Here is a 24,708-nt window from a genome sequence, read left to right on the forward strand (position 1 = left end):
GGATACGCTACTCTACTGCTAAATCGACTCTATTCCCTTTCCTTTCATCACTGTCAGTAAAGAGACGACTCCAGACGAGTGTCTGCATTCAACCTGGTCTGCCTGATTGACCAAAGTCTTCCAACAAATAAAAATTCCTGGGTACAGTTGTACCTGCAAATGATACATCCGACGTAAAACTGCTAAGATTCAAGAGCTGTCATCGTCCAGAAGATCTCGCCTGGGGCGCTCTACACTCATAAGATACTTGGGCACAGGGGAGCGGTGCCGGGCGAACAAGCTCAAAACGCAGAGCATGCTGATTATGACACACACCTCCGAGCTTCCATAGTTAGCACCTTCAACAAGACCGGACAGTCATCAGGACTGAAGATTCGTCAAGATGGGCCTTGGAATCCTGGAATCTTCAAGAGTTGAGACAGTCCCCGGTTCGTTGTTCTGAGGTTTGGCTCTCAATGACGCTGATTACTTGTGATGCTAGGGACCGCCTTCATGTATGATGATGCCAGTCGACCGACGCAGGACGGGCAACTCGAGTCGCGGCGACTGAAGTATGATACTACAAGTGGTCCTATTCCCGTCATACTCGTGCCACAACCTAGTGACGATCCAAACGACCCTCTAGTATGAAAGAGCTTCCTAGTCGCGACATCGCTAAGCTGATGGAATTAGAATTGGCCGTTATGGAAACGTGATGCTATCCTCGCCATCCTATCAATCCTCTCGGTCATTGCCTCCACATTGAGTCCTTTGCTCGCTGCAAACACTGTCACACTATCGTTGCTCTTCGACAAAGACTTTACGCAGATGGCACTTGCCACGGGTTATCATCTGCTAGGAGTGGGCGTGGCTGGCTTCCTTTTCGTAGCCTCCGCGCGAGTTTGGGGCAAGCGTCACCTATTCTTGCTGGGTACTGTTCTTATTGTTGGCTCCAGCGTGTGGGGAGGTGCCGCCGGGACAAATTACAAAAGCTTGCTGTGGGCAAGAATCATTCAAGGGGTAGGGTTGGCGCCGTTCGAGGCGCTGGTCAACGCAAGTGTGGGAGATCTCTACTTCATTCACGTATGCCCTACCTTGGTCTGTGAGTGCACGAAATGGACGACCAATTGACCTGTGATATAGGAAAGAGGTAAACGCATGGCCTGCTCAAATCTTGCTCTGTTTGGTGGAGCCTTTTTCACACCCATTTTGGTGGGAAAGATCACTCATACCATAGGCTGGCCGTGGTCATTTTACTTTATCGCCATCTTCTGCGGTGCTATGTTGCCATTTGTATTCCTTTTCGTCCCGGAAACCGCCTTCCGAAGGGACGACTCCTTAAATATTGACATCAGAGGCGAGGAGTCTGTCCAGCATAGCTCTTCTTCCAATATCACCCCTGTGTGCGAAATACGCCCCACCGAGGACGGAAAAAGTCCAGACTCAAGCATGCCGGTCTCCTTCAAAAAGGATCACTTCTCAATCTCAGAACATCGCTCTACTACACAGGTCCCCCCTAAAGTTAGCTTTGCCCGCTCTCTCCTCCCCTTCAATGGCCGGAAGACAGACGAAAGCTTCTTGAGACTAGTTCTCCGTCCGATCCCCCTCTTCCTTCATCCAGCCATATTTTGGGCATGTCTAATACAGTACGTATTTTCGGAGCCCGTATTTCCCCATTTGGAGCAAATAATGACTCTTGAGACATGTCTCGGGAGCCTTTACTCTCGATACATGTTTCAAGGCTCAATGTACCTCCTCGGATAGGCAATACTGACTGCGAAACTGGAATCTAGAGGCGCCCTCATTGGTTGGACTGTTATGATTGGTGTGGTTCTAGCTGTAAGTCTACCTTTGGGATTTGATGCTTCCTGTTCTCTAGCAAGATTTCGTCTCCAGAGACATTTTTCGACAGGATCTTGCTCTCGGAACATGTTCCCTGACTCGAAAATCATCTTGAATAAGTAATGCTAACTCCGAAAACTTGAAGGCGATATTTCTCGGACCCCCCCTTTGGTTCGACGAAGTACACACCGGCTATATGTACACAGGACCATTTATTGGAGCAATATTGGGCTTCCTTTTAGCAGGTTTGTTAGCTGATTGGAGCGCAAAGATAATGATTCGGAGGAACAACGGAGTTTATGAACCGGAGTTCCGTATCATACTTGTCGCGGCACAATTGGTATGTGGATGTGCGGGACTGTATGGATTTGGGATCACAGCAAATAACGTTGCGAAATATGGTTGGTTTTGGCCAGATTTTTTTTACGCGCTGGAGGTAATGGGCATGGGTGAGTTCGGCCGCGTATTTCGAATCAATTCTATCTCAAATCCACCGTGGTCTGACAATGATCACAGTCCTCGGCGCTGTTTCTAGTGCATTGTACATCGTCGATGCACATCGTAAGCTCTTCTTGTCCTATAGAAAAGCTGTCATTCGAAACATGCTAATAGCTACTCAGGGGATATCGCTGTCGAAGCCTTTACATGCCTTCTAATGTGCGTCTTCCGTGTCCTGATGCAATAGGTTGACTGATTTCTTCGACCAGATTCAAAAACCTGTTCAGCTTCGGGTTAACGTGGGGAGCGTACCATTGGCTTGTTCAAGGCGGCATACTAAAAGTTTTCTACGTCATTGCAAGCATTCAGGTTGGCATTTGCCTGCTGAGTATTCCCATGTGTAAGATACTGCAAAAACCTTTGCGCATCTTTCTAGTCTTCACTTGTGCTGACTGCATCTACAGATGTCTTGGGTAAGAAGAATAGAGCTTTCTTCAGCCGGCACGACTTGTTGAAGATGACGCATCTCTGGTGAAGAAGGATATCATCTTGCATATTGATTTGATTTTGAGCGGACATCGTAACGGATACCCAGGCATTCTATGAGCGAGTCGTTCTAATAGTAGTAGAACCGCAACGTGGACCATAAAGCGAAAACATTCTGGTAAAAGCATCAGGACCAGGCTCGGGTGGCGTACGCATCGTCTGTGCAATTGAAAGAATTTGGGGCACCCTCGCAGAAATGGTGACAGTTGTGCTCAGACGAACCCTCAATTAATGTTCCTGTTAGCGAGGGAAAATTCTCTTGTTTGCTTCACAGAACACCTATATTCGGGGTTTCTTGAGATTAATATTTATCTCAGTCTGGTTGATATCCGTAAATGTGTGCTTGAGTTGAGAGGAGGAAGCCTTGCGATTGATCTTTCTCTCGTTCAACAACCTGTCTGACTGTAGAGCTTGAAGTTTTCAGCTTCTGACTCTTCGGAAGTCTCGCACGCAATCTCCGCCTCTATGCATCAGTGTTGCTCGATCCTATTACATATAGCTGCCAGTAGTACAAGCTAAAGACTAAAGTTGATAGGATCCAGTCCCAAATAGCGAACATTTGATTTAATAGGCAGTGACAATGGAAGTATTACGAAATGTGCCTTGGGGTAGAGACTGGTTTTGTATTTGCGAGCTCCTATCTAGAATAGCAGGGTCTCCGCGAGGAGAAGAAGTACTCTTTGAAGGCTGGGATGATGGATCAAAAGAAAAAAAGACCTCTGCAGTTCAGCCGATTGAGCTGACTAGACGACCCTCCTGCTCTCTACCTTTCGCGCACAGCATGACAAACAACGTGCAAGATGGAAGACAACTGCAAAGACCTGGTGGTTACATCTCAGCTTTCCGTACACCACTCCGCTCGTTTCAGTGACGATGATAACCAAGGCCAAGTCAGAGCAGATGGGGCCATGAAGGTCCCTATGTTTCAGAAGGACGCGCAGCCTCGGCGGGAGCCTCGCTAGCTGCAGAGGTCTCAGCCTTGGGCTCGGCTGCCTTTTCACCCTCCTTCGATGCCTCACCACTTGGGGCAGCCTCAGCGTCACCGCCATCTGACGAAGTCCAGAGGGTAAGGTTGTCGCGGAGCAGCTGCATGATGAGAGTGCTGTCGCGGTAGGATTCCTCAGAGAGGGAGTCGAGCTCCGCGATTGCGTCGTCGAATGCCTGCTTGGCAAGGTGGCAAGCGCGATCGGGTGAATTCAGGATCTCGTAATAGAAGACCGAGAAGTTCAAAGCAAGACCAAGGCGAATAGGATGCGTGGGAGTGAGCTCGGTCTGGGCAACGTCTGTAGCGTTCTATCTTGAGGTGAGCAGGCTGCTGGCGCATTTATATGAAGGTGCCATACCTTGTACGCCTCATGGGCAGCAGTAGCAGCAACCTTACGCTTTTCACCTGACGCAAACTCGGCAAGGTAACGATGGTAGTCTCCCTTCCTAAATCTCATACTTAGCATGTGTTGCAATGCCGAGTTTTTTGCTCATCTCCTTCTTCGCCTCACATACATCTTGTGGTAGAACACCTTTGATTCGCCTGACTCGGCCTTGGGGATGAGGGATTCATCCAACACATCAAGCACATCTTGACATACACGCTCGAGTTCTGTCTCGATCTTCTGGCGGTAATCGCGGATGGTACCAACGTGCTTGTCTGAGCCCTTCGACTCCTCTTTCTGCTCGATTGACGAGATTATGCGCCAGGAAGCACGTCGGGTTCCAACGACATTCTTGTATGCAACTGAAAGGAGGTTCCGCTCATCCACCGTGAGTTCACCGCCAATCTAATCTTCGCATCAGATATTGATCCCTCTCATACTGTTTGTCCTGCTTGTTTGGTGGCTAGAGATGTAGTACCTTTGCAACTTCCTGCGTAGTGTGAGCATGGAGAACGTTAAATGGATTCATTTAACTGACCTTCATGTACGTGACCATTTCTGAAACGCGTCAATGTCAGTATTAGATCTATCGTGATGACGAGCCTGAAATTAATGCGTACCATCGTAGCGCTCGGCTTGCTCACACAGCCTCGCAAGAAATGTCTTGCTGTAAGACACTTTAGTCAACCGCCAAGTCTGTTAGGAGGAGAATAGGTGAGTACCTTTCACGCTGTAAAAGTTATTCTCGGGTCAGCTATTGTTCAAGACGGGCTTTATGGCGGAGGGGGGTTGGTGTGAGGGACCGCCCGGACAGATAGGCGCGTTGATAACTTACCTCACTCGTCATGGTGTATCAAGTCGGTCTATGTGAGAAGTGGAAAGTGACTTCTGATCTTAGCAAGATTTGATGCAGATATGTGCGACGTATCAATCGATGGAATACACTCGAGGACAGACTTGGTAGAAGAGTGGTGGTGAGGTTTTGACAGCAAATTACGGCAGCCGCGCAATAAGCGACGACGACGCTAATCAGCCCTACCCTGGGCCCAAACAAACATTGGGATCGTTGTAGCAATGCCCTGCAATTGCCTTTAGCTGCAGATGCTTTGCGTTCAAGTCAAGTGCAGCATACGCTTACTGCCATCTTCCACAATATGGATGACAAGACACTTAATCTACGGTTACGAAACCCCAAACGAACGCGATGTACTTTGACTACTGGCTTTGTTAGAGAATGATCTCGAATCTACGTTTGGTGTCTTTGCACGGCTCTAGACCCTAAGAAGACGTTTATGGATATCGGGACCTTGCTGTTAATCGATGTTCCGCTTGGGGGAAGGATGGCTAACCATCTGCCCTTGTGCCCGACAATTCAGCACCTAGGTTTCGGTCCTCTCGAAACCAATGCTCTTCTTTCTCTGTCCGCTCCATTTCCACGAGCGTAGCATGTAACGGCATAAAGCATTGGTAATCTTTGGATATGAGTAGTATTACAATCTCCATGTTGTTCTATAGCAATAGAAATGCGCAATTACTCGTTATAGGTGACTCGTGCGAGTCACTGCTCTCTCGTAGGCAATGAACGCCGCTGAGTAAATGGAGTTTGAGGCTCTGCTGGAACCCTGCGGGAACGAATGAGACTAGGACAAATGTTCTGCCGTAAGAGAGAAAAATCAACCAATCAAAGCAAAGGACACGTTCATGCGAGGATAATCACCAATAGGTTTTCTTTCCCCTAGAATGCTATATCCTCCACGTCGTTCTTTCAGACGGTATACTTCTTGCCACTACCGCTTTGTAAGACGCCCTTTCCAAGAAGCATTGGACTTCTGCCGGTCAGTGTCCCAACGCAATCCTTTCTTTTTGAGGACACTATGGACGCTTCATACCTCTCCTCAACCGAGCAGAGTCTGGAGCACTTTCAAGTCGATGAACAGCAAGGTCTCTCCGAGCAACAGGTTCGGAGATCTTTAGAAAAGTATGGGCGCAACGGTACTGTGCATCATCACATCTCTATCCGCAAGACTGTGCTAATGTTACCTCCATAGCATTGCCAGAAGACCCTCCAACGCCTTTGTGGCAGCTTATACTCGAGCAATTCAAAGACCAGCTCGTCATAATACTGTTGGGATCAGCTGCAATATCGTTTGTCCTCGCTTTGTTCGAAGACGGGGAAGGATGGACTGCCTTCGTGGATCCAGCAGTTGTCGGTGCTCTCAGCCCTGATTAAGTAGGAAGTACGCTGACTCATGAACAGATCCTGACCATCCTAATTTTAAATGCGGTCGTTGGAGTTTCGCAGGAAAGTAGCGCAGAAAAGGCTATTGCGGCGCTACAGGAGTACTCTGCAAATGAAGCCAAGGTGGTCCGAAACGGCGCGCTGAAGCGCATAAAAGCGGATGACCTCGTCCCTGGAGATGTCATTTCGGTGGCAGTGGGGGATCGGATTCCTGCGGATTGCAGAGTACTATCGATCCAGAGCAACAGCTTCCGTGTTGATCAGGCAATCCTGACTGGGGAAAGTGAAAGCGTTGGCAAAGACACCATGGCGCTTCAAGATTCGAGAGCTGTTAAACAGGATCAAGTCAACATGCTCTTCTCGGGTACCACCGTGTCCACAGGCCACGCCACTGCTTTAGTTGTTCTGACGGGAGCATCGACGGCTATCGGAGATATTCATGAAAGCATTACGTCGCAAATCTCTGAGCCCACGCCGTTGAAGCAGAAACTGAACGATTTTGGAGACATGCTCGCAAAGGTTATCACAGTCATCTGCATTCTTGTCTGGCTGATCAATATCCAACACTTCAACGATCCTTCACATGGCAGCTGGGCTAAAGGAGCTATCTACTATCTCAAGGTATAGTCAACTGGGTCCGACTCGAAATTGAGGTACTAAATGAGCGGACAGATTGCCGTATCCCTTGGCGTTGCAGCAATTCCGGAGGGTCTAGCTGTTGTCATCACGACTTGTCTTGCTCTAGGGACTCGAAAAATGGCGGCTAAGAATGCAGTAGTCCGAAGTCTGCCCTCTGTTGAGACACTTGGAAGCTGTAGCGTGATTTGCTCCGACAAGACTGGTACTCTGACGACAAACCAGATGAGTGTCAACAAGATGGTGTTCTTGAATGAATCTGGCACCGATCTCGAGGAAATCGATGTACAAGGTACGACATTTTCTCCAGAAGGCGGCATTCTATCGGGTGGCAAGTATATGAACGATCTAGCAGCGTCGTCTTCGATGGTCTTGAAGATGACAGAAGTCGCCGCATTATGTAACGAGTCGCAATTATCTTTCGATCCAAGGAACATGACATATAGCAACGTTGGCGAGCCCACTGAAGGCGCACTACGTGTTCTTGTGGAAAAGATAGGCACACCGGAGCCAGCCATAAACCAAGCGGCTAGAGAGTTGCCCGTACATGAGAGAATGCACCATGCCAGCAAGTATTTTGAGGAGAAGAATCCGCTTCTTGCCACATATGAATTCTCACGAGACCGCAAGAGTATGTCTGTTCTTGTTGGCAACGGCCCGCAACAACGTCTTCTTGTGAAGGGAGCGCCAGAGTCAGTCCTGGAGCGATGCACACATGCTTTACTGGGTTCCAACGGAAAGCGGGTCTCGCTGAATGAAAAGCTCACAAGTCTTATATCCGAGGAGGTTGTCGAATATGGGAACCGTGGGCTTCGAGTCATTGCGCTTGCCAGTGTCGAAGATGTGGGATCCAATCCTCTACTAAGCTCAGCAAAGACTACGGAAGAGTACACTCGCTTGGAGACAAACATGACCTTGATCGGCTTAGTAGGCATGCTTGATCCGCCACGACCTGAGGTTGCAGAGTCCATCATGAAATGCAGAGAGGCAGGCATTCGTGTGGTGGTCATTACCGGAGATAATCAGAATACAGCCGAGACAATCTGTCGTCAGATTGGCGTTTTTGGCGATCACGAAGACCTGAAAGGGAAGAGTTATACGGGCAGAGAATTTGATGCCTTGAGTGAGGGCGAAAAGCTCCAGGCTGCCAAGACAGCACTACTCTTCTCTCGAACGGAGCCCACCCACAAGTCTCAACTTGTGGATCTATTACAGTCAAGCGGTGAAGTCGTCGCAATGACAGGCGATGGAGTGAATGACGCTCCTGCGCTTAAGAAATCCGACATTGGTGTTGCCATGGGATCTGGAACGGACGTCGCTAAGCTAGCTGCGGACATGGTACTCGCGGATAACAATTTCGCAACGATAGAAAGCGCTGTCGAAGAAGGCAGATCGATCTACAACAACACCCAGCAGTTCATCCGCTACCTAATCTCGTCCAACATTGGAGAAGTTGTCTCGATATTTCTAACAGCAGCAGCCGGAATGCCGGAGGCATTGATACCTGTACAGCTGCTGTGGGTGAACCTCGTTACTGACGGTCTACCAGCGACGGCGTTATCATTCAACCCTCCAGATCACGACGTCATGAGAAGACCACCCCGGGGCCGCGATGAAGCTCTTGTCAGCGGATGGCTGTTCTTTAGATATATGGTTATTGGCATTTACGTTGGTGGAGCGACAGTCTTCGGATATGCCTGGTGGTTCATGTTCAATTCGGAAGGTCCTCAAATCACGTTCTGGCAACTGGTGAGCATATGACGAGAAATTTCAAGGCTGCATTTGATGCTAACAAGGTCCATGTAGTCTCACTTCCACCGGTGTTCATCACAGTTCCCAGAGATTGGTTGTGAGATGTTCTCGAACGACAGCGCAAAAGCTGCGTCCACAATCTCGCTTTCGATGTAAGTACATTCCAAGTATTCGAAGCATCACGCATTAACGATTCTCAGCTTGGTCGTCATTGAGATGCTCAATGCTATGAACGCCCTCTCATCTAGCGAATCTCTTCTGACACTCCCACTGTGGGACAATATGATCCTAGTCTATGCCATTACATTGTCAATGGTCCTTCACTTCGCTCTACTCTACACCCCTTTCCTACAGACGCTCTTCTCCATTGTCCCACTGAATTGGAACGAGTGGCAGGCGGTGCTACTAATAAGCATACCCGTAATGTAGGTTGATATCAAAGTCTACGTGGCCTCGAATAGGTGCTAATGAGCCTCTACTAGATTCATCGACGAGATCCTAAAATTCTTTGAGCGGAAGATCTACCTACCCAAGCCTTTGGAGATCAGAGCCAAAAAAGAATAGGCGGTGTTATTGGGTTTGCGGACCATACACTCACGAGCAAATCTCGGAGGCTTATCGAAACTAGGAGCATAGAGACGAATGAAATAGAATATAGATACAAGCACCCTTTTCACCTACTCTACTTTGATTATCTCAGACTTTGTGCGATGCTCCAAGCCTAGGGCACCAGGCCGTAGTAAATCTGCCAAGAGGCACTAGTCCCGAGCAGGTAGGTGCTGTCTTCACACATAGAATCATAATAATAATACTCTGTGGATAATTCACTTGAAACTTCTTAAGAAGTACCTTTTGTATAACATTTGTAACGATACTCACCGAAGTGTGCTCGTTTATCATCTTAGCAACAGATACACCAGTGTGTGGAAAATGTTTTGGATGTGATCTCAATTATGTGTCTGCCGCATCGTTCCTCTACCTGCTAATGCTAAACCTGAACTCCTCGCCTAGGCCTTATCCACCCTAGCACCATCGCTATGCATTTTCCAATCCAACCTACTCAATGTTGATCCTCCTCGAATCCTTGGCTAGAACCTTGGGAACGACGACGGATAGTATGCCGTTAGAGAGCGACGCCTTGACATTCTCAAGCTCAACTCTCCCCGGGAAGCTAAATCGTCTCTCAAACTCCCCAACAGAGCGTTCGCTGACCCAGTACTTGAAGCTCGGCTCTGCAGCTTTCTTGGTCTCGGCCGTCGGTGCTACCTCAGCGGCGGTGCTGGCAGGTGTCTTGGCCCCCTCAGCAGCCTCACTCTCAGCCCCCGCATCGACATATTCGTCTTCAACGCTGGCCTTCTGGTAGCTGGCCGACTTCTCTGAAACGTTGTCGTCGGCTGCTTCGTTATCGACAGCCCTTGCTGGTTCGGCTGCTTCTGCTGCTTCGTTGGTCTTGGCGGCCTCGATGCCTGTCCGACCACGGATCACAAGAGTCCGATCGTCTAAGAATTCGATATCGAGATCCTTCCGTTCGAGGCCTGGCATTTCGCCTTGGAGCTCGTAGCTGGCGCCAACCTCTCGGACATCGAACCTTGGCGTGAAGGTTCGACGAGCCTGCTGACGAGACGAGGGCACGAGGTCGGCTGTCGCACTGTCGAGCAGACGAAAAAGGGGCGCGAAATCGCTGCCCAGGGTGTTGAAATGAGGGAAGAATGGTGTGGTAAACATTGTGCGAGTTGGTGTGGATGCCTTGCAGACGCGAGGGATGGAGCGGGTGGAGACGATGCGGTATGGTTGCATTGTTTGGTTTGGCTTTGTGCGAGTATGTTCTGTTGTGGTAGATTTAGAATGTTGAGGAAGATTTCTTGTGTTTTGGGAGAGATGGCTCAGAATGTAAAGTAGTCTTCGTTCGACTTTTGGTTTTTGTCTTTTGAGAATGATGAGGAGTCAAGTCGGTGCTGCTGGGAATATTTATACCCCAGCAGACCAATTCTAGAAAATGCTCGATTCTACCAGTATGCTTACCCATCTCAAGCACTTCATTTTGATTCCGAAGTTCGTAGATACTTCCATGCTTACCCATCATGGTGGCAACGACTCGAATTATCGAGAAGCTTCGGTTCCAGACGCACTATACCCGATTAGGTTGTCGTTGACTCCGCTGCGGGTTACAAAAGTGGCAATGGGCACGAAAGACAGAATCTGTTGTGCACAGCACAATCTGCTCGAAGGGCATCTGCTCAACGATTGACAATCTCTTCGGCTTGATTGTCATCACTGTGTGAATTCGAAAATACCACGCTTCAATCATCAACTTTTTTTTTTTTGATAATTTGCCTTAAGTGTGACCTATGGTGTTGACAATGTCAATGGCTGAATGGAATGATGAGACCAAGAATCTCAGCACATCACCGTCGTTGGAAAGCACGAGATGTACATGTATAAATTTGGATAGATACTTCCTCCAATGGCTCATGCGACCATGCAATCTAAGTACAACAGAAATGAAATGCTATGGCTACACTCGGAATCCAATTACCTATTACCAGGTAACAACACGCGCATGCATATGCATTGTCCTTTGCTCTCTATGGCCCAAGAGCAACTCCCGCTAAACTCTTTACCTACATTACGACTTTTCCTTTGCATGCTATCCCCTTTGCCTGCACGGCCTAAGGCTGCAAGCACTCTCAGCCCAGATTTATGCAGCAGGATAATCATAGAGATACGCGCTATCATCCCTTTGTTTGTTCATTCTCCACATGCTCTTTTTTGTTTCACGCTTCTTCTTCATCTCTTCCCACCCTTCTTCATCGTCATCGTCACTAGCGGTCGACTTCCTGGGCGGTGTTTGAGAGACAGTTCTCAAGGATGGTTTGCTTTGCCTATCGCCAGGTGTAGACAGTCTGCTGTTCCCGCCAGACACTCCTGGCTGGAGCATTCCACTTGTGAATGTAGATGTTTTTGCGGCTGATTTCTGCGCATGCTCATCAGCAGGCGCTATAGAAACTGGACGATAGCGCGACGGCATGCCGACATTACTGCGCTCGGATGGCGCGATTGACGCCGTGTAGCCTGAATTTGTGCCCCCAAGTGCACCACTCATCATGCTTGGGACCACAGAATTTCTGTTGTTATCCTGGGGTTGCCACCCTGCAGCGGATGTAGGCCCCATCATACTCATTGCGCGAATTTGCTTCTCCTGTGTACCTGCTGGAATTCCTGGTGCAGAACGTGGGCCTGTAGACACTGGTCTTTGGATACTGCCCGGTGGAGCTACCATTCCGGCATTCATCATCATCATCTGCTGCTGTTGAGGAGGAAAAGCAAACGGCATTTGAGGTCCACTCTGCACTCCGCTGGCCATCATTTGCTGCATCTGTTGCATCCACTGCATCTGCATTCGCATCATCTGGTTCATCTGCTCGGACATCTGAACAGTAGCTTGTTCCCCAGGTGACATCATGGGCGGCATCCCCGGCAACATTCCCATTTGCATTTGAGACATGCCTGGAGGTAGGGGAGAGCTGTAGCTCCCTTGAGCGTTGGGGCTTCCCCTTCGCGCAGCTCTCGCACGTTCTTCGCCAGCGATGACCCCGACAAGACCACCCGGTGCCATGCTTGGTGGGGGCCCACCGTGAACTGATGCCGGAGACCCATGACCAAGCGCTAGAGACTCGCGATTCGATGGGTTGACAAGGCCTGCGCCGTAGTATGGATCTGGAGGTAGATTCCGTGCAAATGGTGGCAGACTACGAGCTGCTCCAACTGCTGATGTGCCAGCTGTAGACAATGGAGGTGGTGGATATGATTCGCTCTTGTACTGGATGCTTGCGCTGGAATTGGTGAGAGCGGTAGGGGGTTTGTTCTTCGAAGGAAATCCGTGCGCTGCCAGTACCCCTAAAGGAACGTCTTCGTCTTCGTCGTCACTAGCCTTGGCCGGGTCTGGGGGCTTGTCAAAGCTGAAGGTTGGGGTACTCGAACGATCCGTGAGATTCGGTGCGCTCATGCGTGATCTGTCCATGCCTGGACGCTGCTGTACATCCGGCAAATCAGAAGGTTGCTCTCCAGTCACCTTCATCATCTGCTGTCGATACACAGAAAGATGGGCCTCTTGTTTCCTTCTCTGTCGAGCAAGCTGCTTGTTTCGCTCTACCTCGTCGTCATCTTCGTAGTCGTCCCCCTCTTCGTCTGATGCATCGTGGTTAAAATACTGCTCTCGTCTCATCTCCTGCTCTTTTCGATACCGCTCAAATTGGGCAGGAGTCATAACCTTGTTCTGATTTTCAGTTTTTGGGGAAGTCTCGACTTGGGAATCTGCAGGAGGGGCTGACTTTCCTATCGATTGAGGCGATGCATCGAACAATGAACGTTCCTCCTGGTATATCAATTCACGCTTTCGTGCTCGAGGTGTGGTCTCTGATGATTCTTCCCGCCATGGGGTGGCAGAGAAGTCCTGATCGCTGCTGTCGAATAACGGTGTTGGAGATAGCTGTTTGGTGTTCCGCCTGGATGATTGTTGAGGACCAGAGGCTACATTCGGCGACGGGTAGGAAGTCTCTGGGATTAAGGACGCAGCCGGGTTATCTACCTCGTCATCACTGTCTTTATATGCACCAAAGTCGCCAGGTTGACGACTGAGCTTCTGCCTTGTGGTAAGAGAGTCCATCGCCAGTCTGGCATTCTCGTCCTGCAAAATGCCAGAGTCAGCAGACTCCCTTCCGGAGGTTTTGCGCGATGCATAAATATTATTTCTTTGCAATCCTATTCCTACGACAGAAGGAGGCCGTTGCTGTGTCTTCCTCTGTGGGGAGCTGGTCGACTCGGGCAGTGGCACGGTCTGAAACTTGGGCGAAAATTGGTCAGGTCTAGACCCAGAAGAGTTGCTGCTGTAGAAAGAAAGGGCTTCTGCTGCTCGTTGGCTACTACTAGCAGTTGAGTCTCCCTGCGAATGATCGCTGTTCCAGGAACGGGGGGACTCTTCTGCTTCGCGGTATCGATCGCCCTGTATCGGGGAAGCGGTGTACGGCGAACGCTCAGAATAGTATTGTTTTGTCGAACTCCTAGATCCTGCGGGTGATGTGTTTTTCTAGAGAACTATTAGGGGGGCGGCCAATGTACGTCAGTCGTTCAAGACATACCGGGCTCTGTGTATTTGTTACGGCCAGCACTGCTGGCTCCTCCACCAGCTTGATCTCGTTCTTCCCGAAGCTGTCAAACATGTTGCCAAATTCACTAAGATCAGATTGTTCCAGATCAAGTCGAGTATCGAGCTTTGGCGGTGTTGCAGTACTTCCACTAGTGTAGCTACTCTCCGTCATTGCTCTTGGCCGGTTGAATGATTCGTAGCCATCAGAATTCGCTTGTTCCGTGACTGGTCCAGGTCCAGGTACAGGCAGCGATCGTGACTCCGCTCTCCTTCGACCGAAAGAAAATGCTCTTCCAGCTGCTCTCAAAGAAAGTGGATTTGACTCGGGGATTGGAGGCGTCGGTACATTATAAGGGTCTTTAGCATTCGGGGAAGGCCTATCGTTCAAAGGTACGTCGGCTGAAGATGGTAGTGTTGACGTGGAACTGAACCGGGCCTCAGACGAGGAATTGTCATTTTGGCCACCGCTGGAGGCTGAATTATGGGTTCCACCGCTGCCCCTGGCAATTTTTAGTATGCTGCAACTTTCGTATGGGAACACCGCCGCAACGTACCGATTGGGGGGGTTGTTTCTTGTTCTTCCATCGACGAAGAGGTGGTCTTCCCCAAATTGCCCTGCGCTCAACGGCCGCGCCAGACTTATACGCTTGTAGTTGTTATAATTGTTCCCCCCATCGAAGGATTTCCTCCCTTGGGGACGCTCGAAGACGCGGAACGAAGGTTCAGGGGGGTTTGGCAGCTCCTCCAGAGCATTCCCGGAGGACTTGCGTCGTTGAAACCCTTTCGGTAACTTGATCGGCATATAGAAGGTTTCGAGGAGATCTTTGATGCTGCCCTAATCGAGAGATGTGGTGCTCGTAGTTTGTTTGACAGGTTCCTGGCGAAAATTATCTCATCCTCAGATGCAATGGATGGTTGCAGCAATGCGGGCCTCCGGATCGAAACGCCTACACGCGTAAGGTCCAATGGCCGTTGCCCTCTATGTATGCTTAGTCGTGATGGCAGCAAGGGTGAAAATTGTGGCAGCTCACGGAAGGATTTCAATGTTTGGGTTCTTGGACCAGGGCTGAAACGTTTCAGGCAGCACGTTGTGATGAGTGGTAGAGGAAATTGGGATGGAAATATGCGTTGGGGTGCCCAGAAATGTAGTCGTTAGATCTAGGTAAGAGCTGCGGTATCGAGTGTTGTACTATGTAGTGGAACTCGCAGTGTGTTGTTTGAATCGGATATTTATCGTATTATAAATAGACCAACGAGACGGGAAGTTTAAAAGATGGACGAGACCCTGAAGCAAGAAGCCGCGTGTAGGGTCAACTTTTAAAACGAGTGTAGAGTATGAACAGTAAGTCAATTCAATGCGACGACGGTGGTAGATAATATGTGTGTGATGAAGCTGACGACAAGAGGATGAGATGACTTTTTAGTAGCGTGGGTACCGGATTGATTAAGGAGCAATGTAACCTTTTACCCCCCCCTGGATGAAAATGATGTACAGGGATGGGATGCCCCATTATGCCTAGATACGGTCAGCCCCCAAGCCCCCACCCTCCCCCCCCCCTCACCCCGGCCTCCAACTCTAGCAGTCAATATGTAGCCACCGCAAAGACAACGTGCTTTACATCTCCATCTCCGCTGTGCAATTCAGGCTATGCTTTTACTCCGCATTACGAGTCGATAACGATATGCTCATAACTCAATGGCTGGCCCATTGCGCCCTGGCCTTTGCTACCACGACCTTCTCCCAGCACATTCAATCCCCATTAAATCTCGGACTCGAGCAGCCGGTCGGGCTCAATGACTTTGAGCTAAGCAAGAATGCGTTGTTCTCGCTACATAAAACTCTGGTCAACATTGAGTCCATCTCAGGCAATGAGCAAGCCGTTGGAGAATTTCTAGAATCTTACCTCAGATCTCACAATTACACAGTCGAGAGACAAAATGTCGACCCTCTACCCACAGGCTTACAGCACTCCCAAGCAGGAGAGCTTAGAAGGCACAAGCAGAGATTCAATCTCCTAGCCTACCCTGGAGAAAACCGGCAGACTCCCGTTCTACTGTCGAGCGTAAGCACCCTTTCGGAGCCATGTTCGCCCGTCCTGTACCCTCTCTTGACTTGAGCCTCAGTACATGTTGCGGAAGCAAAACGCCGATGGTTTTGTTATAAAGCTCCCCCGAGTTATCCTGTGACCCAAAACTTGTCTTGGAGTGGCAGTGCTGACTCCTGGTGAAGCATATCGACACGGTTCCTCCACACTACGGCTATGAGATTCACAGGCATGATCAAATATTCGGCAGGGGAAGTGTGGATGCCAAAGGTTCCATCAGTGCACAGATCTATGCGACTCAAGAGTTGCTCGCTTCTGGAGAAATCTCCGCTAATGATGTCTCCCTTCTCTTCGTTGTTGGGGAAGAGACAGGGGGCGATGGAATGAGAAAGGTCAACGACCTTGAGATGGAATGGCAGACCGTCATCTTCGGCGAACCGACAGAGCTCAAACTCGCGACTGGACACAAGGGTATTATGATCTTGACGATCAAAGCCCACGGAAAGGCTGGACACAGCGGATATCCATGGCTTGGCCAGAATGCAAACCACATGCTCATGCCTGCTCTAATTACTTTACAGAAGTTGGCACTTCCAAGCTCCGAGAAGTACGGCAACAGCACATTGAATATCGGCCACATGTCAGGTGGGGTTGCTGCCAACGTAATCGCTGAAGAAGCCTACGCAAGGATTGGTATTAGGATTGCTGCTGGATGCCCGGAAACTGTGAAGAAGTTGGTATCAGACGCTGTAAAGGCGGTGGACGAGGACCTAGAGCTTGATTTCAGTGACGGCAGTTATGGTACGTATTTCAGGGACCCACATTTCCTCTTCTCTACCTAACCTGAGAGTCTTGCGACATGTTTTCGGGGTTTCTACTCTGACGGCCTGTTCCAAGGCTTCATATACCCTCTCAGATAAGCAACACTAACTGCGAATCTCTACTCCAGGGCCAGTATACATTGACAGTGACGTGGAAGGGTTCGAGACCGTTTCAGTTAATTATGGAACAGATATACCGAACCTCAAGGGGAAGCACAAGCGATATCTTTATGGTCCAGGGAGTATCTTGGTTGCTCACTCAGATCACGAGCATCTGAAAGCTAGCCATCTATTGACAGCCGTGGATGGCTACAAGAGGCTTGTGAGGTCTGCTCTAAGGTCGTGACAGGATTAAGAATAGTAGATATATTCATTGAAAGATTACAAATTGTCCTGGTCCCTTCGATCAAAGCTAACCGTATAATGACCTAGCTGACACACGGCCTCTGGTGGCCTCTTCTTTTCTTGTTCGTTGTATGCAGTGTCTCGCTTGAGAGAGTGTTTCAATGGTGAACATATTTTTCTAATGCGTCCTCTATCTCGAATACCTGACCTATTACACCGAATTAGACCCCGAAAATCCGACCGTGCCCATGGGGTATCCTTGCATAGATCGCGGTTTGCCTTGTCCCAAATCATGCGCAAAGACTCCTTTAGATCTCGGTCCCTTCCCAAGGCATCCGAACGCTGCCCATATCTCTCAATATAGACTCTTGCCCCAACGCCATTCAGTGTCTATAAAGCCGTATGAAGAATCATGCATTCAGATCAGTGAAGGACGTTCTAACAGAAGAGTTTGTAGGCTTTCTTCCACTTCGGCCACTGCGCCTTCTCCACCTCGTCTTCAGCCTGAAGCTCCCTCAGATCAAGCTGCCTGATTCCCGTGTTCAGATCCATGTCCTTGCTTCTCATGAAAGGAGTCTTATAGAGGACCTTGTAAACGATGTAGAATAGCAGCACGATAGGCACAGCCAGATACGCTGCGAAGAAATTCTCGGTCAAGGCCGCGGCACCAGTCACGCGAGTGCCATCCTGGTTAGGCACTGGAGCAATGCCAGTCCAAAATTGTGCAATAAGCACCAGGACGTTGAAAAGGAAGCCAACCCAAGAGCCAAGGACACCGGCTTGGGAACGGAAAGCTAGCTGATCAATGGTACGGCCTTGCTTCTTCCAAGCTCTGCGGAATCGGATGTGGCAGAGGCAGATGGAGCCCCAAGTGAAGATCGAGCTGAGACCGCTGAGGGCTTGCATCCACAAAAATGCTTGTTCTTCTTTACTTGATGCCGCAAGGAACGCGAGGAAACCTAAGGCAGAAGCAAATACAATGGCAACAAGCGGACGACCTTTTCGGTCGATGTAAGCGAACATCTTGGGCGCTTGGCCTTGTTCTGCCAGGGCTGCCAGGGTACGAGAGGAGCCGTAGATCGAGGAGTTACCCACGGAGAGGACTGCAATCATGATCACAACGTTCATGACAGAGTCCAGGCCAGTGATGCCGGCATTTTCGATGGCGATAACAAATGGAGAGGCTTTGGCGTCCGAATTTGAAGAGCCTATAAGACGGGGGTCGCTGTAGGGAACCAGCAGGCCGACGAGAGTTAGAGAAACGATGTAGAATAGAGCAATGCGCCAGAAGACCTGCTTTACTGCCGTCGGAAGGGATTTACGAGGGTTAGCAGTCTCAGCAGCTGCAAGACCGACAAGTTCCGTTCCGGCAAAAGCAAAGGCGGCAGTGACGAAAACAGAGCAGAGACCCTTGAAGCCGTTGTGAAAGGCTCCAGGGTTGTGCCAGTATTTTCCACCTATGTACCCTCCATTGGGACCCCCACCAATGTCGAGGATGATGCCGAGTACTATAAAGCCGACAACTGCTACGACCTTGATAATGGAGAAGACAAATTCCGCTTCACCGTAGCCTCTGACGCCGAACAAATTGATGCTTATGATAATAGTGAGGAAGATGGCAACCCAAGCGGCAGGAGAGATCTTGGAGTTCCAGTACTTGACTGTAATTGCTGCGGCGACAACTTCGAGCGGCAGTACCACTAGCCATTGCATTGCGTAATTCCAGCCCATTGCGAAACCCCAGGCCGGGTCAAGGAACCGAGTAGAGTAGGCGGAGAAGGAACCAGCGACCGGGAACAGGACAGCCATTTCGCCGAGAGCTTGAACTGTACAGAAGAGCATGATCCCAATGAGACTGTATGCAATCAATACCGATGCTGGACCGCCGTTCGAGAGGGATTTTCCAGAGGCGACGAAAAGACCAGTACCTGTGAGAGGATTAGCACTAAGCTAAGCAGCTGCAGGATGACTGCCGTACCGATCGACCCTCCGATAGCTATCATCTGCAAATGTCGTCCCTTCAACTTCCTGGCCAACGGCGAATCTGCAGTGGCTTGTGCAGCCGCTTCGGCATCGAAGACGGCGCCATTGGCACCAACGACACCACTGGGAGTGACCCTAGAATGGGGGTCCCGCCTGAAGCTGTCGAAAATACGACGAGGGACACTTGCTCGGGATTCTACCTTGTCATCGTAGATTGGCTGTGTGTGACCAACGCCGTTGGAATCGAGGGAACTGGACTCGGGCGAGGACATGGCCGGGTCTACTTTGGTCTCTTGAAACGCTTCTTTCGCCATATGGCAAACTTCACCGCTGCCGGCAGATGGCTTCCCGAGGTATCCAAGATAGGCAATGGGTGATGTATGATGGTGAGCGTGGATGGTCTGGAGGTCAGGCAGTCGCTTTATGTTAGGTAGAGTGCCACAGGTGTGGGTAGGGGAGATGCCCTGGAATCGCGGAGAAGGCAAAGACGATGGTATTTCAGGATGCGACAAGAGGATCAGATTATGTCAGGGTCTGCGAGAAGGGTCACGATGGGCGTAAGAGTGGAACATTTTCGGCGTCCTCGTCCCACAGATGTAGAGTATAGATAGAGGCTGCGGAGAGCTTGGGAGCTTGTTGGGCGAGGGTGCTGATAGTTGATTTGCGTTGATTATGAGAAAGTTTTGTGGTCCATTTGATTGAAAGTAGAAGAAGTAAGGTAAGGTAGGTAAGGGCGTTGCTGGAAGCAAAATGGATGGCTTGATGGTTACATGGGCTGACGCTAGCTTTTAATCCCCGAACTCCACTCCTGGAAAGTGGTGCAGTAAAGAAATAAATGGGGGATTCACCAGTTCGGTTCCGAGGCTGTACAACATAATCCGTAAAGTATTTAAATAATAGAGGACTTGCTGATAACGAATTGATTGGGTGGTTAGCCAATCTCTCTTCCACTCGGGACTATCCGAGCCTAACAATATGCATTCAACCCTCGAACATTATCATTGTAAGATACTCGCATGAACTCTGCAATCAGCAGTTTGAAATCATGCTGCAAGAGTCTCACAGTAATACTTCATCTAATTCATACTCATAGTTTGCTCTGCCACAATGCGAAGAACCAGGAGCAGAAAGACGACCACCCAGCTCCAGAAGAGTTCTGACAGGGATCCCACGGGACTGTCTGCATTTCCTGACTTGTGCTCAGTTTCATGGGCTCGCTGTCATCAGACCAAGCATTCAACACTCGTGCCCATGAATGGAACACGTCTGCCTGTGCACCTTATCTCTCCTTGTAGTGGAACGATTCGAAAGCATGATACTCATTTTTCTTTCAATAAGCCAAGAACGCCACTGTGGACAATAAGACTTTTTGAGTCCCATATTATCTCAGCGCAACCAAAATTTGGCAGACATTAACTCCATCTTGTGGCAGGCAACTTTTGACACTTGGAGTTTCTTACCCGTTTGAGCGTTTGAGCAGCACATTCCGCGGTGCGAGTAATAGGCTGAGGCACCTACTGATTTTATGTACCTGGTGGGCGGTCCGAGGAAAAGGAAGTACTAAGGAACGGAAGGGGACATGGAAAATGCTGGATGTGCAAAACAGAGAACAGCGCATTGTCAAGGCAGACCATTAACCAATTAGCAAGAAAATGTGGCCAAAGCATAGAAGCAAATTCAAACCCTCGAAATGTTAAGAGCAGCTATTTGCCCACATTGTTGTGGCTATCGACCAAAACAAATCGGCTCTTTCTATCAAACGATATTGAGTAAAAAGGATCGAACGCATAAAAAGCAACAGCCTTGCGCTTGTTTCTCTATTCCACTAGGGTCGACCTTGACACATCATTGGGAAATGGTGGAGCTTTCTCTGGATGTTGCAACATGAGGGGTCTCGAAAATGAGCTCTTCTAATCGGCGGTAGATTCAACGAGGCTGAGAATTTAGCCGTCAAGAACATCATCTCCAATGGGTAAGAGATAACCCAACAGTACTTGGCCATAGCCGATTACGAGTCACAGTGATTCCAACTGACTCCTCATTACAACTGCTGCAGTCCCTTGACTGCAAGGCGAACTCACAGCTGTTGGGCGGACACCTGGGCAGGAAAGCTTGAAAGTTATTGAATAGGCTTGGAAGCAAGACTGGACTCATGTCTTCTACGGTAATGCCATAGATTACGCCGTATGGGATCTTCATTAGAGCTCGATACAGGGAGGAAGCTGGAAACCAAGTATTAAGGGAGGGACCTTCGTCCGCTCAAGCCCCTGAGGCATGAGGGAAAGGCAAATATCTAAGGGTGAAAGGCATGAGTGTGATGATTTTTTGAGGAGGAGCTCTATATTCGTGGTCGATACTATGGGAAATATGGTCACGAAGCAAAAAAATGCGACTATCTTGCTGTGGTAATACATCAGATACACATAGGATGTGTGAAAGCGGAGTGTTGAGTGAGAGAAATCCGGTATGCCTGTTACATGTACATAACCCTGAAGACCTTATTGAGGCATCCATGGACATCCACACGCGTCCGAGGCATGTTGCTCAGAGGTTCAAATCACATATTTTCTGGGGAGCGCAGGCTTTGCAAGGAAACGCGCGAGTTTGCTCTATCTGATGTAAGGTATCGAAAACCATAAAACGTGTTCTAAAACTTGAAAGCATAAATCGAACCGCCATGAATAAACATGACAAGCTATGTTGAGATCGGTGTCATCACGGCGAGCCAGCTAAACCTCCCGAGTTCCAGTTTCCACTTAAGCTGACCAGTTGATATCCTTCGTCGCCTCCATATGGCTATCCCATGGAGATACTTCAGTCTCCGAGGCCACCTTCTTTTCTGCCTCCAATTTCAAACCACTCCCAAGCCGACTTCCGTGCCAGGCTCTACTTGATCGACTGCCTTCTTCTCTTTTGCTTTTCTTGAGACGCTATCGAAGAGGCTCACCCAATGCCCAACCATGTACTCAGGCATCACCTCGCGGAGGCGTGTCATTGTGTTGTTGATGGCCGAGTCAAAGTGCTCTTGTTGATCCTCGATCCACTCTAATTCTGCCTCGACCTTCGGATCCTGCAAAGACTTTGCCTTGAGGTCCTCAAGTAGCGGGTTGTACACCCCAGCAACATAGAGATCATATTGTGCAAAGCCCAAAGTCACGGCTTCATAGGCATCCTTGTACATCCTGCAGTCTTCACATCCTTTGACTATATCCAAGACATTAGTCCCGAGCTGTACACCGAAAATAAAATTTCTTAGCTCACCAGAGAGCGCTTCATCATTGATCACCATTTCGGTAAGCTGCTCAATATCTTGGTCTCGATCGGAGGCGTTGCTACCGGACTCAGGTTCGGAGAGCGCTTCCTCACTGTTCACCGTTTCGGTAAGTTTCTGAATATCTTGGTCCTGGTTAGAGGCATTGCTATCGTCATCGGGGTCGGAGGTTTGCATGTCGAAGTCATTCAAGGGTTCAGTATCATCCGTCGGCGGCGCGAAATTTGGAGGATGAACGGGATGGATCAAGGTGCTGTCGTTGATTCGATGATAGAGCAACGTGAAGGCATGGCTATCCTATTTACTAGTAAGTAGAGTCTACTGCAGCAAAGAGTGTCGACTTACCCAGACGACTCTCTCAAAGCATACGGACTTGACGTGGTCGTCATCATATTCAAGCCATTCAAACTCGCGGGATATGAGAGCCTTGTAGTGTCCAGTGTAGATGCTGCTGCCGTAATGAGAGATGACGGCCTTGAGCTCGTAGCTGGCAGGGACATAGGGTGGTGAGAGAGTGGATAGAAAAGAGATAAATTTCGAGCTCTTTTGCATACCTCCCGAACGAGGTAGTTGGATAAGCAAGACCTGCGGAGGCGCCAAGATGCTATACTCCGTGGACGATAGCTTGCACCTTGTGTAGTCTATGTGATCATACCCGTACGAGATGAGCAAATTTTTCAGAGTGTCAAAGAAGTCAAATCTGAAACGGTTAAAGGAAGAAGAATAATCTTGACTTTTTCGGTAGCAATAAGATGCTGCCCTTTGCCAGATGACTCTGTATGACTGAAGCGCTCCTCGAGCGTGAAGAGGGGTTTGAGATCCGGGACTTGTCCAATCAGCCATTCCAGGAACTCACTGGCATCTTCTTATCTAGATGCAGTCCACTGTGGATCGAGATCATGACAGATGCTCAGGAACCATTGCAGATTACTCGCGCTAGCAAGGTGATTGTGAGGGTATACTTGGATATATATTTTCATATTTAGAAAGACGATCCTAGACTGGATAACAAGTGACAGATACTGCTCGTGCGTAGCATAGTCCAGCGTTCAGTCAATACGTGCTGCAATGAGGTTGATGACTGCAACAGAGTGAGAGTAGACTGTGAAAAAGGAGTTTGATCAAAAACCACTGATGCAGTCATTACTAAGAATTTATAGTGATATAATGCGTATGTGTTTGCTGCTGATGTTGTTGAAGAAGTATGTAGAAAAGAAGAAGTTCTTTTGAGAGACACCGATTTATATAGGCTAAGAAGCCCTTGGTGAGAAGGGTATATGTAGAAAAGAAGAAGACCTTGGGAGAAAACTCGGTTTATATAGACTGAGAAGCTCTTTGTGAATGCTGTGGAGAGATAATGCTATGAAGAGATGAATGTTATGAGGGGATGAATATAATGGAGGGATGAATGTGATGGAGGAATGAATGTAATGAAGGGATGAATGAAGAGCTGAATGTTATGGAGATACGATATAACTAATGAAGGGATTAATTCTTCAGTGCGAGGAATGCTGTGAAACCTAATTCATCCGGCATCTGAATAATCGTAGCATAATACTTCTAGCTTGTTTCTACCCTAGCAATCAAGTTAGAGATATAGAATAGATATATATACATAATATGCCAGGTTAACTTAGTTTACAAAATGATGTGGTGAAGTAGTCTCAAATTATTCGACTTCAGAATCGCTCGTTTTTTGGCCCGGCGAGGAAAAATGTTTGAGGTGGCTAATTGTTTGAGGTGGCTACGAGTACTACTAATTTAAGGAGCGCGCGACGAAAGCATTATGTCAACGTCGATGTGATACAATCTTCAGAGCATGGGAAGAAACCTCGTGACAGCCCAAGCGACGTTCCTCGAGCTCGGTGCTTTCGGAGCGTGAATTTTATTACTAGGTACTCGGTCCGTGGTAATCAAGGTACATACTTACGAGTAGGTACTTGTGGTGAAAGCGTGGGGGCCTTGCAAAACGATGACGGCAAGGAAGTACTTTACCTTATAATCTAAAGTACTTTACTCCGTAGGGGTCTTCAGTTTTCACTTTTCACTGCTCATTGCTCAATAATACTTTGATATTAGCGCACTAGCAGATTGTAGAGGCGCACTTTCAGATGTGGATCTCCAATCAAATCAAACCCATGCAATCTTAACCCCCTCCGGCTCGGTCGATCAAGCAGCTGCACATCATGCCGAATTGCGAATTTGCGAACAATCTGCTGACTCCTCAATTTTCGAACTCACCGCTTCTCCAGTCGTGCTACTACTAGACTATCTCTTACTACCTTACCTCACTAC

General features: G+C 48.9%; 8 protein-coding genes across 8 annotated transcripts; 3 read left to right on the plus strand and 5 right to left on the minus strand.

Moving 5' to 3' along the window:
• Positions 1–382: 382 nt before the first annotated feature.
• On the plus strand, positions 383–2,908 carry HO133_008724 (uncharacterized protein; the record flags this gene model as incomplete). The annotated part of the gene is made up of 12 exons (XM_037299588.1): positions 383–428; positions 482–624; positions 673–1,062; positions 1,123–1,625; positions 1,773–1,818; positions 1,967–2,270; positions 2,338–2,382; positions 2,442–2,478; positions 2,529–2,659; positions 2,724–2,732; positions 2,777–2,839; positions 2,889–2,908. 12 exons carry the CDS (start codon positions 383–385, stop codon positions 2,906–2,908), a joined length of 1,737 nt encoding a protein of 578 aa, XP_037155589.1.
• An 815-nt stretch (positions 2,909–3,723) lies between these two features.
• On the minus strand, positions 3,724–5,022 carry HO133_008725 (uncharacterized protein; the record flags this gene model as incomplete). The annotated part of the gene is made up of 7 exons (XM_037299589.1): positions 3,724–4,098; positions 4,149–4,236; positions 4,306–4,580; positions 4,714–4,733; positions 4,796–4,842; positions 4,898–4,905; positions 5,011–5,022. The coding sequence occupies 7 exons, from the start codon at positions 5,020–5,022 to the stop codon at positions 3,724–3,726; spliced, it is 825 nt and encodes a 274-aa protein (XP_037155590.1).
• Positions 5,023–6,049: 1,027 nt separating this feature from the next.
• On the plus strand, positions 6,050–9,366 carry HO133_008726 (uncharacterized protein; the record flags this gene model as incomplete). The annotated part of the gene is made up of 7 exons (XM_037299590.1): positions 6,050–6,167; positions 6,224–6,381; positions 6,433–7,035; positions 7,087–8,799; positions 8,857–8,954; positions 9,003–9,227; positions 9,285–9,366. 7 exons carry the CDS (start codon positions 6,050–6,052, stop codon positions 9,364–9,366), a joined length of 2,997 nt encoding a protein of 998 aa, XP_037155591.1.
• Positions 9,367–9,858: 492 nt separating this feature from the next.
• HO133_008727 (uncharacterized protein) lies at positions 9,859–10,885 on the minus strand (the record flags this gene model as incomplete). The annotated part of the gene is made up of 2 exons (XM_037299591.1): positions 9,859–10,628; positions 10,825–10,885. 2 exons carry the CDS (start codon positions 10,883–10,885, stop codon positions 9,859–9,861), a joined length of 831 nt encoding a protein of 276 aa, XP_037155592.1.
• Positions 10,886–11,500: 615 nt separating this feature from the next.
• Positions 11,501–14,750, minus strand: HO133_008728 (uncharacterized protein; the record flags this gene model as incomplete). Its single annotated transcript, XM_037299592.1, has 3 exons — positions 11,501–13,888; positions 13,941–14,448; positions 14,503–14,750. 3 exons carry the CDS (start codon positions 14,748–14,750, stop codon positions 11,501–11,503), a joined length of 3,144 nt encoding a protein of 1,047 aa, XP_037155593.1.
• An 880-nt stretch (positions 14,751–15,630) lies between these two features.
• HO133_008729 (uncharacterized protein) lies at positions 15,631–17,160 on the plus strand (the record flags this gene model as incomplete). The annotated part of the gene is made up of 3 exons (XM_037299593.1): positions 15,631–16,011; positions 16,179–16,794; positions 16,943–17,160. 3 exons carry the CDS (start codon positions 15,631–15,633, stop codon positions 17,158–17,160), a joined length of 1,215 nt encoding a protein of 404 aa, XP_037155594.1.
• A 437-nt stretch (positions 17,161–17,597) lies between these two features.
• HO133_008730 (uncharacterized protein) lies at positions 17,598–19,456 on the minus strand (the record flags this gene model as incomplete). The annotated part of the gene is made up of 2 exons (XM_037299594.1): positions 17,598–19,087; positions 19,138–19,456. 2 exons carry the CDS (start codon positions 19,454–19,456, stop codon positions 17,598–17,600), a joined length of 1,809 nt encoding a protein of 602 aa, XP_037155595.1.
• Positions 19,457–21,993: 2,537 nt separating this feature from the next.
• Positions 21,994–22,965, minus strand: HO133_008731 (uncharacterized protein; the record flags this gene model as incomplete). The annotated part of the gene is made up of 2 exons (XM_037299595.1): positions 21,994–22,710; positions 22,759–22,965. The coding sequence occupies 2 exons, from the start codon at positions 22,963–22,965 to the stop codon at positions 21,994–21,996; spliced, it is 924 nt and encodes a 307-aa protein (XP_037155596.1).
• Between the last annotated feature and the right edge of the window lie 1,743 nt (positions 22,966–24,708).

Source organism: Letharia lupina (genome assembly GCF_014066315.1).
Source record: "Letharia lupina isolate WasteWater1 chromosome Unknown contig_5, whole genome shotgun sequence".
Taxonomy (NCBI): domain Eukaryota; kingdom Fungi; phylum Ascomycota; class Lecanoromycetes; order Lecanorales; family Parmeliaceae; genus Letharia; species Letharia lupina.